The sequence below is a fragment of the Daphnia pulicaria genome, chromosome 10 (genome assembly GCF_021234035.1).
Source record: "Daphnia pulicaria isolate SC F1-1A chromosome 10, SC_F0-13Bv2, whole genome shotgun sequence".
Classification (NCBI taxonomy): domain Eukaryota; kingdom Metazoa; phylum Arthropoda; class Branchiopoda; order Diplostraca; family Daphniidae; genus Daphnia; species Daphnia pulicaria.
This window is the reverse complement of record NC_060922.1, coordinates 3,869,429-3,882,795: the sequence shown is the minus strand read 5'-3', so window position 1 is coordinate 3,882,795 and position 13,367 is coordinate 3,869,429. Positions and strand designations below refer to the sequence as shown.

At 39.7% G+C, this 13,367-nt stretch overlaps 2 protein-coding genes and 1 long non-coding RNA gene across 3 annotated transcripts; 2 read left to right on the top strand and 1 right to left on the bottom strand.

Moving 5' to 3' along the window:
- The first annotated feature begins 6,264 nt into the window (after nucleotides 1–6,264).
- On the top strand, nucleotides 6,265–7,899 carry LOC124314454 (E3 ubiquitin-protein ligase RNF113A-like). The gene is made up of 5 exons (XM_046779662.1): nucleotides 6,265–6,613; nucleotides 6,684–6,876; nucleotides 6,936–7,160; nucleotides 7,244–7,427; nucleotides 7,495–7,899. Exons 1-5 carry the CDS (start codon nucleotides 6,446–6,448, stop codon nucleotides 7,832–7,834), a joined length of 1,110 nt encoding a protein of 369 aa, XP_046635618.1. The 5' UTR covers nucleotides 6,265–6,445; the 3' UTR covers nucleotides 7,835–7,899.
- Nucleotides 7,900–7,921: 22 nt separating this feature from the next.
- On the bottom strand, nucleotides 7,922–12,174 carry LOC124314411 (protein unc-45 homolog B-like). The gene is made up of 18 exons (XM_046779579.1): nucleotides 11,980–12,174; nucleotides 11,507–11,905; nucleotides 11,315–11,444; nucleotides 11,114–11,244; nucleotides 10,881–11,049; nucleotides 10,658–10,816; nucleotides 10,418–10,595; nucleotides 10,190–10,352; nucleotides 10,012–10,131; nucleotides 9,822–9,931; nucleotides 9,616–9,757; nucleotides 9,344–9,517; nucleotides 9,203–9,285; nucleotides 9,048–9,139; nucleotides 8,773–8,980; nucleotides 8,453–8,714; nucleotides 8,207–8,375; nucleotides 7,922–8,122 (listed from the first exon to the last, which is right to left on the bottom strand). The coding sequence occupies exons 2-18, from the start codon at nucleotides 11,891–11,893 to the stop codon at nucleotides 8,016–8,018; spliced, it is 2,784 nt and encodes a 927-aa protein (XP_046635535.1). The 5' UTR covers nucleotides 11,894–11,905; nucleotides 11,980–12,174; the 3' UTR covers nucleotides 7,922–8,015.
- Nucleotides 12,175–12,337: 163 nt separating this feature from the next.
- On the top strand, nucleotides 12,338–13,179 carry LOC124314516. The gene is made up of 2 exons (XR_006911275.1): nucleotides 12,338–12,640; nucleotides 12,857–13,179. It is a non-coding gene; the product is annotated as an uncharacterized LOC124314516 (long non-coding RNA).
- Nucleotides 13,180–13,367: the final 188 nt, after the last annotated feature.

The window sequence follows — 13,367 nt, the reverse complement described above, 5'->3', positions numbered from 1 at the left end:
AGAAGAAGAAGAAACGTTTCAAAGAAAGTGATTGGATGTAATGGCGATTCATCAGTCTGTATGTGTGGCGTGTATCAATGCCCGCGACGTTTGTACTGCGTGACTGGCGGGATTTTTGATTTCCGGTTTCCGTCATCTGATGTGTAACCCGCCCGCCGTGTATCCCCCAACCCAAAAAAAGTGACACGATTGTCGCCAGAAAATCAAATTTCCCGCGCCTGACTCGATCGCTCTAAATTTGATTCGTTCAAATTTGAGGGCGCACACATCAACTCTTGGGCGCTGAGAACACGACTAATGAATTTCAGCAGGCTGCCTAACATTCGTAATGATCACGTCGGCAAGAGTTTTTGTTTGGACGGAAAGTAGTGCTACAGCACTCACGGACGAGAATAATTTAAAGTGAAAGGCTTAACTAACATTTGCACGACAACAGAAACAGGAGTAGCCCAGACAGACAGGCGAACGACAGAAGGGGAACACCTGTGCTCACCTCATCGCTCTTATTTCCAAAAGAAGAAGAAGAAGAAGAAGAAGGAATATATCTAGAAATGCCATGGAAAGGGAAACTTTGTCATCCGGAAGAAAGTTTTGATTGGAAAAACGGCATCGTCGCTCTCTTGGAGCAGCACGGAGAGACGGCGGGGAATGTTTTTTTATTTTTATTATTATCATCCGATGTGTGTGTTCAGATACTTTCTCAGCTGCTGTCGGGGAGGCGGTAGCCTATACTACACCTCAATGGGCTGATTATTTAAAAATCGGATTTATATTTCTACTTGTTCAATGCTCCCAATGACGATCGCTTTAGAGACACTGGGAAAAAAATCTATCTATGTAGACAGCAGCATTTGAAATGTATTTTTGTACGCACAAATAATATTCTCCGGGACCGTGAACCCCCCTTCTCTTATATAAATGGAAACCCACCCAACTTTGCGGGCGCACACGCATAAATAATCCGCTTATAAAACATGGCCGGAGTATATACATGACAGCTTTATTCTTTCAATTGCACAGCCGCGTATAGATACTTTTGATTTCGACATGCACCTGTGTCTATCTACAGCTTATTGCCGTGAAAACATTCGAATCTTACTTTTTTAGCCAATACAACAACTATGCGCTATTTCGTCAACAATTTAGTGAAAAACTGCAAATGATTTCTTTCAATAAATTCAATTTGTACAGCTAAACACCCCGGCGCTGTCTTTACGTGCACAAATGTCATGGTATACTGATGATGCTGGCTGTTATTATATTTCAATTTCCCGCGACTGACAATCGATGCGCATTTTCATCCCTTTGATAAATAGGCGACAAGACGCAATCTTTTTATCTTGTTATGTAACAGCCGACAAGGAAACAAGGAAAAAGTCTCGCCATATTTAATAAACAGCAGCTAGCAGCCACAGATAATAGATTTGTGTCATTAGATATACATGCCTGTGTGCTGTGTGTGTGTAGTATTCATCTTTGTTTAGGCGCGTCACGTCACAATATTTAATCAGATTTATTCCGCATCCATCCATCCATCCGTGGTTTGATTTTAGACGACTGACGACTCTCTTCACTTCCGGACTGAGCTCTACCCGGATTTTTTCCTGTTGGTGATACACGGCGGATCGACAGTCTCATCAAATGAAGAGATCACAATCAAATACGAAAGGGTAATATTATAGCAGCAGGCTAATAATAGGCCATTCAGCCTCGATGGAATATCAAACGGCGATGAATATTTAAAGATATGAAAAAAAGGTAGAGAAAAAGGGCTGGGCCAGATCTATCACCTTTGATGATGTTTTAATGGGCATCTTTTCATCAGAGGCGGAATAACAGCATAAGAGAAAAGGATGCTCTAAATAGCGCATCATTTCCTTCCCCCCCACCTCCGCCCAATTTTATTAAGGAACCCCCGGACTTTTGTTCTTTCAAACAAATTTTTTTCTTTTCTTTTCTGCCGCTCTGCTTAAATGACGAATGATTCGATTGCACGACTTGATTATCAAAGAACGAAGAAAAAAAGATGCTGTGGATGTATGGCATATAGTATGGGCCTATATATATCATGTATAGATGGGTGTATATATATATTTAAGATGCTGCTGTGTGTGTCTATGCAGCGAACGTCTATCGTCTAGTGGAAAAAGGGGGCGAAAGAGCATTGAAAAGACTTTGTGCTGTGTTGAGAGAGATGGAAGAATAATGAGTTGATTAAGGCTCAAGAGAGGCCTCTCCCTTTGGCTGCTCTTACAATCAACTTATGTGGGTGTCTCCTTTTCCATCTGCTCGGCAGTTGAGAATAAAGTTAGCAAGTTGCTGATGCTAATTAAAAAGGAGGGAAAAAAAAGGCGCATTGAGAGAGGCCAAGCCTGCTATACATATATGACTGCACGTAGATGTTGTACACACATATCACATAGTTGAGTCGCTCTACTTTCTTTATGCTCACATATCCATCCATCCATACGAGCATATACGAGCTAGCCATCAATCTAGAACCCAAAAACTTGTGTAGTTCTACGTCAAATTCTTGGATTTTATCTTCTCTCTCCGGACTTCGTCAAATATTTAGGAAACAAATTGAAGGAGAAGTTGGGTGTGCATGTCATAGTTTTAAAGTGACGACGTATTTTTAATTATATTAGAGCTCTCTTCTCTTTCGTTCGTCGTCAGCAGGTCGCACGGGACTAGACGCCAGTCCATTCCCTTTTTTCTTATAGCTCGTCCATAATCAGATCAACACATTATCAAATGAAACGACACACATACGCACATTCCGAAAAGAAGACTTAGTAGATATTTCAATAAAGACAAGTTGGTTTTCCGGCTGCCATTTTTGACTGGTGAAATGGAAATTTCGGGTGTTTATTTGTCATCAATTTGTTACATATGTTGTTAGACCTGGAATTCAATACTATGATGTGAAATAAAAATCACGGTACCGAGAAATAATACTTTATTGAATTGAATGAAATAAAGAGATTTGAGGGGGGGGGGAAAGAATGATCCGACGGCCGAATATGATATCAAAAAAAAATCTAATAATACCTATACAGTCAGTAAATATTACATGCGTGGCTATGCAGTAAATACATATATAACAGCAGAGTGCATGGATGGATGGATCGGAGGGGGGTCCAATTATATGCAAAGTACGACTGGAGGATTTTCAATCAATTGCTATACTCGCTAGAGGATTATATATATATATATATATACATGCGGGAATTCACGATTCACTGAACTTTTCCTCTTTTCTTTTTTTTAATTCTCTTCCAGACAAAAAGAAAGAAGAGAAATAAGAGAGAGAGAGAGAAGGCTATACAGCCTAGATATATTTATTTACTGCAGTGCGTTCATCTGATTCTCTCTGGCGGCTAATAGATATTGGAAAATTCAAAAAAATAAAGAAGAAGATCCCAGCATCCAGCAGCTCGAGCCTATGAAAGATCTGATGATGTTCGCGATTCAAATCATCGAAGAAATCTCCCTACACAATATTATAAATATACCCGGCCGCATTTATATATAAGCTTCTTTTCCAACCCCCCTCCTATTCCGGGGATGGGGAGAGATTCACTCCCGCGTGTTCCTCTATATACACCATCCATTTTCCCATTTTTGTATCTATCAATTGCCATAGAGCACGGAAAATAAAACGGTTTCCATCGGTAAAAAGGAGAATAGAAGAACACACCCAATCGAAATGCGGGAAAAGACGCGCCTTGTCTCTCGTTCGTGTATAAGGAGAGAGAGAGCAGCCAAAACTGCTGGGCGATGAGAGAGAAACAAAGTTTGAGGGAGTAGAAAAGATGCAAATATAAGCTGCTTTTCTGTGCTCTTTCTTTCCTTTATATATTCTTCTCAGACTGCGGTTCATCAAAGACGCAGGCAGTCTATAGCAGCAGCACAACACGATGATGATGTCTAAAAGAAGCTTATCAATATATATACGTATAGGCCTTTGCTGTACCTTAAAACAGAAAGAGAGAGAAGATATCACGGAATTCTTTTTTTATTATTATCATTTTAATAACCCGGTTGAATATGGTAAATATAACGGGGGGATGAAAAAAAAAGAAAGAAAAATCGCGGGGAAATGTTATAAGGCGCGACCGGATGATTAAAATAATAATGCACAGGCCCACTCGACTAAATACTGGTTGGTAGTTAGATCTCTCTACGTATAGCTCTTCTCCTTAATTCAAGTATAGCAGAAGAAGAAAGAAAAGAAAAAAAAGAGTTTGGTGGGGAATATCCGCCGGGGCATCCGGCCGGAACGCAAAAGAGTCGAATAATCATGAAAACGTATAAAAGGGGATCATCAATTACCCCCATATATCTTTCATCACTGTTGTGCATAAATTGTAATACATTCCCAATCTTTTCTTTTCTTTTCTTCTTTTTCATTGGAATAGATATGAGGGAATTGGAAATTGGATTTCAAAAATTCTAATTTTCAAGTAGATAGCCGTCGTCGTCGTCTACTAGCAAATGTCATTATTTGATCACGTAGGCTACACGCGTTATATTCTCCACCCGAATTTAGAAATAGGAAGCAGCCTCGATTGCCAAGGATATAAATAAAAGGCTATTTATCAGATTTAGATGATTAGTTATAGAGCCAAGCGCGCCCACCGGAGACTGTGGAAAACTTTTCACAGACTGAACTAAATACACAGCAGCAGTTAGTCGACCTTTCATGTAATCTAACCTTGAAGGCCATTAAAAGTCGGTTAAAAGCCCAGCAACAACTGTATCTAAACTCTTTAATATATAGATGATAAATACGCTGAACTGCATATAGAGAACATAGAGCGAAAAGTCTTAATAAAAGGGCAGCAGCCCCATTAGAACGCGCGCGTAACTTGTGTGTGTGTAAAGGATTGATCCTGCTGCCGTGCTGGCCCTTCTCTCAAAAGCCCCTTTTATACGTGTATAGAAGTGTAGCATGTGGATATTATATATCTTGTCTGGATCATTCAGCTTCTGTATAAATAGGCCCTCGCTTTATGCATAACATGTATCTATCATTGAGTCCCTATTTATAGCCTCCTCCTCTCTTTGCACAGAACGAAACGGTATCTGCAAAACTGTGCTGTTATAAGTCAATGTGCCAATCCTGCTGGAGGAGGAAGTCAAAGTTTGGCAGACGGGCTTTTCAGTCAGCGACAAGTTTGGCCGAAACAAATATTTTTTGTTTTAAATGAATAGGTAGATATTGTAACGCAGTATAGGTGTATAAATGGAGTCGGAGGATGGAGATCAAGTAGCTTTTCATCGGACGGTGAAGCGCCGCGTGCACTTTTGCGGCCGGGTTTTCTGGCCTGCGTTCCTTATTATTTCAACTTGATGAAAAGTGCTGGGCTAATTAAGGCGCTGTAAGGGAATCATCAAGCGAACGGCCCCCAGCAGCTAGCATCCAGTCTGCTGATGATATAGAAATAATAAGCGCGACATCGGGCAAAGACGAAAGAGGCCCGGAGAACAAGCCCCAAAAACCCAAAAAGAAAAAAGTAGACGACGAACGAAGAGGAGATAACAGTTCAGTGGCCGCCGCCCAACCCCACCGAAGACAAATTAATAAAAATTGGGTAGGGGAATTAAGAAAATAGAATTATTATTCAGTCATATGTGGCGAAAAGGTTCTTAAAAGCTTCGGCAGTCTTTTCTAATTGATCGCCAGCAGAAGCGTATAGTGCGTATTATTATTTCGAGGAGAAGAAAGAAGAAGGTCCTCAGACTCTGTGCTGATGCCGAGCACATCTATACATATACACGTCACCAGATTATTAGAGGGGAACCTACTAATTAATGAAAGGATGCTCCTTTTTGTACTGCCTGTGTGTAATCGAGTCGCCAGAGATTTTTAAGTAACGTGATTCTTCCCCCCATCCATTTCATTTGCACAAGGAAAATAAATCACCAAGGCATATGGAAATGATTAGAAGAAGACCATAAGAAATGACGACGATGCCTAATAATAATGATGTAAAGCAATAAGATATGTCGATTTTATTTTTCCAAAACAAATTCAAAACCCGTAGTAGTAGTAGTAGTAGAAACGGGATGACGTTAAGATATTCAAAGTCTCAAGCGGGTTTTCGGGGTCGTTAATACCGACATCGTAGATGACAAATCTGGATCACAATAATAAAAGCTTTTGAGTGTGTGTGTGTGTGCATAGTTCACTGTACTAGTCTCTGTTGCTGTGCATATATATGTAAATCTGCAGATCCCTTGCTGCGTATTCAATCAGTCATCAAGAACCCAATTAGAGGAATCAGACAACAGTGCACCGGTAATCCTTTTGAAAAGCCGACGACGAGAAGACGGAAGGATTTTTTTTTATTGTTCTCGTTTGTTGACAAGTCAAAATACATTTTTATATACGAAAAGGAAAGCTTGATCCAACAAGAAAATCCACAAACAAACAACAAAAATGGCCGACGACAATAAAGTTTGCACGTTTACATTCAAGAAACGAAGAGGAGGAGGAGCCGCCATGAGGAGAAAAGCTGATGATGACAAGAAAAGCAGCAGCGAAGATGAAACTGTTGTTGCTCGAGTGGGGAAAAAGGAATCGGCTGGACTTCTTTCGGCTAAAACTGTGAGTTATTGAAAGTCTCTGCAAAAAGAATTTGGGTTTCTCATCGTGTTTTCTTCTTTGGGGTTGACAGTTCAAATCCACGAAAAAGTCCCGTCAAGAAATCCAAAACAGCTCTGATGAGGAAGTCAAGGAAAAGGTCACAGTCGTCTTCCAGTCTGACAGAAGTGCTGAGAACAAGAAAGATGATCTTGCCACTTCCACAGTTCAGATCGACACTGCCATCGATCAAGATGCCAGGACAATTTTTGAGAAATCTTTGCAAAGTAGGTCAACTTGAAAATGAAAATGAATGAACCAAAATAATTCTTTTATCTTTTGACAGTCCAGCAGGAGCTGAAAGGCAAAGCAGATGACAAGAAATATCGTGGCCTTGCTAACTATGCCCAGTACTACGAGAAAAGAGATACAGCCCAAGGAAATGCTGCATCTGCCAATGTGAGAAAAGGCCCTATGCGAGCCCCAGCCAACATCAGGTCAACAGTGAGATGGGATTACCAACCAGATCTTTGTAAAGATTACAAGGAAACGGGTTTCTGCGGTTTCGGAGGTATTCAAAATCTAACCAAAAGTTTTTGGGGTTATTATCATCATTCAGTTGAACTTTTATAAAGCTTTGCTGTGTTTTATTAGACAGTTGTAAGTTCTTGCACGACCGTTCCGATTATAAATTCGGATGGCAGTTGGAGCGAGAAGAAAGGGGAAAAGGTGAGCCGGCCGAAGACGACTCAAAGTATGAAATACACTCGGACGACGAAGATTTGCCCTTCAAGTGTTTCATCTGTCGCGAGTCGTTCCAACATCCCGTTGTCTCCAAGTAATAAAGCGACTCTCTTCTATTCATTTATAAGAGGAAGAATTTAACGCAAATTTTGACACGGCAGGTGTAAGCATTATTTCTGCGAGGCCTGCGCCTTGAAACATTACCGCAAATCGCAGCGGTGTTTTGTTTGCGGCAAACAAACTTTTGGTGTCTTTAACCCGGCAAAGAGCCTCATTGAGCGGCTCAAGTTGGAGGAAGAAGGCAAAACTTACAAGGAAGCAGACAGCGACGAGGAGCTCAACAACTTGGAATTGATTATGCAGCCGTCTGGCAGCACTACTGGTAAACCTACGGGAGCAACAGCAGATGTGGAAGAGCCCGTTACGGAGATTGAGCACATTCACTACGCAGACGAAGGAGTCGTGGCCAACGATACGGATTCAGATGATGACAGCGATTGAGGATAAGATCATCTTTATTTTTTCCCCCCTACCATTCACGTGTAAGAATACATTATTTTGTAATTTATTTTTTTTTTTAAATAATGCTTTCAATTGACGTATAAAGTGTATTTAACTTTAACGAGTGAATTTGCATAGGCACACAATTTAATTTTTGTTTAAATCATTTCATTAAAATTTATCAAGACTCATCTTCAGAGTCATCCTCCTTCTCGATCAGTTTCCATTGCTCGGCGATTTCCAGGGTTGATTTGGCGCAGTCGCAAATTTTGGCCATTTCAGGTGTTTCTGTGTACAGAGCGGATTCAAATGAGTTACAAAAAGGATTAGTTCAAGGCACCATGTCAAAAGTTTTAACTTAATCCTCTTTACCGAATTTGGTGAGAACTTCCAGGACCATAATAACCTCAGGTTGCAACAACTTTTCGGCCAACTCCTTCGAATGACTGGCGATGTTTTTGACGATAACAGCTCCTCGATATTGCACGTCTTTGTCCGTATTGCTCAGTAGGAAGCAAAGGATTTCTTTCCACTCTGTCGGCTATTGACAAATTTAACAAGAGAAAAAAAAAAGTTAAAATCAATTTCGGGAAAAAGTTAAAAAGAATAGAGACAAACCTCGAAAACTTTCCGTGAAGCCCGTTTACTGACTGACGTCAGAATAGCCAAGGCTCCTGCAGCAGCTTTGGACAACTCAACGTCTTCTGAAGTGGAAAGTAAGACTAAATACTTGGTGCGGTCGTTTTTACCCTCAAAGAGTTTGACCACTTCTTCGCTAAACAGCAAATTGCTCATCGTTTGAACCGAGGCTTTTTTCAACATTTCGTGGTTTTCGTACATGTAATTCTCGATTTTAGCGACGCCTTGCTCCTTGAGGATCCTTTTAACCGAGATGAATTATTTATTGGCCAACAATCAATTGTTTAAATATTTCATACCTTTTTCTCGGGGCATCGAATCCAGCTAAATTGCAGAGGGCCATTAAAGCTTCAAAGTTTTCTAGAGCGTTGCATTCAAGATCAAGGAGACCTAAAAGCGGCCGGATCAATTCGCACATTCTCTGTCCTGGGAATGCCACTTCCGGGTTGATGGTGATAGCGATCCTGGCCAATGCCTGGCTTGCTTGGTATTTTCCTTTAGTCGTTCCTATTTTTTTACATTTAAATCTTAATTACGATTGGTTTCTATTTTATTTGAAAATAAGTAGAAATACCTTCAAGGGCCAATGGGATTAAAGCCTTGGCACCGCCTTGTTGGACCACGATGCCACGCAAATTCTGGTGTTCACAAAGGGCGTTGAATACCCTGACGATATAAGTTACTATAAAATAACTTAAACTTTAAAAAATTATTTTTAGTTTTGTTTACCTGGCTATCAATTCCTTGCAATTTTCGCTCTCTGTTTTACAAAGAGAAACTAAACCGACAGTGACACCTGCCTTGCCCAAAATCTGAAACAATGGACAATTTACAATAGAACTTTTTTTTTAAAGGTAAGTGGAAACGTACATCGACTCGTTTGTGAACGAAATCAGGATCATCCAATTCGTGTTGCTCTGGCACGTGACGTTTAGCGAATTTCGCCAGTTCCAACATCTCTGGGATGATTTCTTGTTTATCGTATGCATTGCAAAGGTTCACCAATGTGGAAACGACTCCGTAAATAACAGAAATGTCTCCAGACTGTAAAATTTACCAAATAACGATTATCAAATGTAATTTTATTTCATTCAAATTATTAGGAATGTAAAAATTCTGGGTCTCTTTCCTTCCCCTCATACCTTGGCCACTTCAATTAGCGATTGAAGAGCTTCACGATCCTCAATGAGTTTCTCCTTAACCTCAGCGTCTAATGTCAAGTAGGAGAGGCCTTCAATAGCCCACTTACGCATGTCTTTGTCCTTGGCTGGGTTAATCAAGAATCTACAAAATGGATAACATTCAATTCACTTTGAATTCTCTTACAGACAAAGTGGAGGAAACTCACCTTCGACAAGCTTCGGCCAACTTCATGGTGGATCCGTCGGTGAACGGCTTCCACGACGAATCGGTGCCTCCGCAACTTCCCAATTTGCATAGACCTACCAAAGCTCTCACCTAAATTTTCAAATGGAATCGAGGTGATTCAATCCATTCATTGATTGCGGTTTTCTTAAAAGTTGTACTGAAATACGCACCTTGATGTTGTCGTTGCCGATTTGATAGAGTTTCTTGAGAATGGTAACGCCTTGAGCCAAGATGGCAGAGGCTTTATCTTTTTTAGAAGCGGCGGCGATCAAAGCCTCGCAAGAGACACGCTAAAAAAAGACGGTAAACTCTCGGATAAAGAAATCAATTATGAAAAAGGTTTCTCACCTGCATGAGGAATTCGCCACTGTTTGCCATGACGAGGATCATTTCCAAGACACCTTCTTTGCCAATAATAGAACTACCAACATCTAGAGGTCCCAGAAGTAGCGTCGTCACTGCCACCACCACTCGAACTTTGCTATCCATCCCAGGAGTTTGCAATTGTTCGCTGTTTACAAAAAATCAGACGGAGAATCAAGCTTGCGATTTTTATTCAAAGAGAAAATAACTTACTGGATAAAATCTTCAATCTTTGCACTGAAACGTTCTTTAATTAAGTCGTAGTACATGTTGTCATAGACTTTCCCCAAGGCACAGGAGATGATGGTGCGGGTATTTTCCGTAATTTCCATGGACGATTCGTACTTCATTTCCTCCAATTCACTGGCGATTTGCATCATTCGCTGTAAGCCTATTGAGTAAAAAGATCATAGTCATCGATTTACTAACTACATTTTCAATTTATAGCATTACCATTAATATCAACGAGGCGTTCGGCCCAATCCAGGGCGCGGTATTCGCAATTCCTCATCATCAATTCGAGAACAGCATCTCGGCATTTGCCAGTGATGGTTCGACTGGTGGAGCAGTAAATCAAACAAGTTAAAATCGTATCAATTTCCTTGCGGTGCGCTGCATTTCCGAAAAATTAAATTAAAAACAAAGAAGCAAACAAACAAACGAAAAACGAAAATACCTTCGCACAATTCCTTATTGGGTTGTTTATCGTCTTTCAAATCCAAGCCCGAAATAGTGTTGATCACTGTTTGGACACAATACTGAGCTGCACTGACTTGATCGTCATTATTTGAATTCAGTTGATCAAGTAGCCAAGGAACTCCTAAAAGCTGGAGAATCATTTTGGCCTATACAAACAGAATAAATAGTAAAAGGAGAAAACCCGTAGGCGAATGTGAAAATTTAAATTACTCGAGGCAGATTCCCTTTGCACAATGCACTGATGATGCGGATACAAGTCACTACAATACTTGGCGTCGTTTCTTTCTTCAACAAAGAATTAATTTTCTCGAAGATTCCTTCCTTGACCAGCAATTCGGCACCTTTTCGGAAAAATTAGTGCAAGCTTATAGACAAAATTGCATCACTGGAAATTACCATTAAAATACATACCGGCAGATTCTTTGGCAAGAACTAAAATATTTGAAGTAGCAGTTTCCCGTTTTTCAACAGTCGAAGAAAAATCAAAGGCGATTTCCATCATTTGAGACACTTTTGTGGTTGTCTGAGCAAATTTTGCCATCTAGAAGGATACAAGTGTTTCTTTAATAACCAAATAAATAAAAATATTTGATTGGAACATACCCTGTCTTGGACAATATCATGGAGCCTTTTCAAAATAGGAGCAATGGCTTTATTCTTTTTATCTAAATTGTGGACTTGTCTGGCATCTTTGTAAGCCTCCTCATATTTTTCTAAGGCTTCATATGCCTGGCATCTACGAAAAAGAGCTTTGGGATCATCTGGCGAAATTTCCAAAGACGTGGTGCAATCTTTGATGGCAGCTTCATAGTCAGACACTTTCAAGTAAACTGCTGCTTTGTTTTTGAGGAGGACAGCTTTCTCTGGAGTGTCAAGTTCAATTAAATGAAGTGCTTGAGTATAGCATGATAAGGCCTTGTCCCAATCTCCTTCTGCAAATGCTTGATTTCCAGCCTCTTTCAGCCGAATTGTTGGATTATCATTTGTCATTTTCCTAGACTCCTGTTTAAAACAGAAAAGATTCTTAAATACAAGAGCACATGCGATCCATGAGTAAACCTAGCACATCTGCTTACCGTAGCTTCAATTTTACTTGTAGCAATTTTTGTGTTTTCTGTGTGGCGCGCAAGATAATACTAAACGAACTCGTGGAAAAAGACTATGTAAAAACTTCGAATGTTTTTTTTTAAATCTTTTTCAGAAGCGAAGAACAGGCTCGAATGTTCAAGAAGGGGGAGATTCTAAATTTACCATTCTATTTACGGTTTGTTAAAAAACACACACCCAAATAATCCGCTGTCAAATTCTTGAATCGTCTGCTGCGGTATACAGTTTTAATTCCTTGATTTCTTGTAGCAAGGGCAGATGGCTCTGCTTGTAGAATCGGAAAAATCTGAAAGCAGAGCAGACGAACAATTCCAAAACCAAAACACTGTTAAACTGAAGAGTGTGAAAATCTGTATATGTAAATGATTATAACAAGTTAACAACCCTTATCTGGCTGTGGCTACATGCTACATCTTCCTTAGAATTGATGTGTCACCGAAATAAGACTATGATTTCATTCATTTAAAGATATGCTATGAAAAAATAAAAAGAGCTGTATTTATACATGCCTGAATGGATTCCTTCAAACCAGCAACCAGCAGTCAGTCATGCTCAATTTTTGCATGAGCATGTTTCAACATTTATTTGTACTACAGAGCACCAGATTTCAACTGAAGGTCTCACTGAACGGTAATTTCTAAATATTTGTGTTGATGTCATCAAGGTGAAGTAATAAAAACCAAGCTTGAACTGAAATTTTCATGTGCGAGCTGGAAGAAATATTAAAAATTTGAATGAATCCTATTACATATTAATTCTTTGACTTTGAAATGTTATATGAATTTATGTCCTCTGAACATGCAATCTCGTTAAACCGTTTTCCCATATCTATATTCAAATTTTCAGCTTCTTTGTTGGAATCGTTGGTTTTGGGGTTATTCCGAATTTTCCTTCACCCTACCCGAAAATGTTATTGAACCATAGGATACGAAATCATCGTTGGTGTCATTGCCAAAATCAGATAAATTACCTTAACATCATTGCAGCAACAAGCCAACAACATACCTTATTAACATTTTTGCAGCTTTTGAGAACTTATCGACTGAGAAACAGAAAAGAGGTTTCTAATAACAAGGACCACAAAGGCACAAACATCATGGATTGATGAATTAATATTGAATATGGATTGATCATGTGTTTGAAACAGATAAGGTTGCAGTGGAATATTTTTAAAAAGTCCGACAGTCCGACTGTCCTTCAAACGGATCGAAATGGAAGATTTATTCATTTATCGAGTCAAATGACTCAAATGTCAATTGGTATTAAGTGGGTTTTAACCCATAGGCCTAACCATTTGGTATTCATTTTTATATTGGTTGTTGTAGACCCATCCCCAGCATCGTCAACCTGTAGAAGG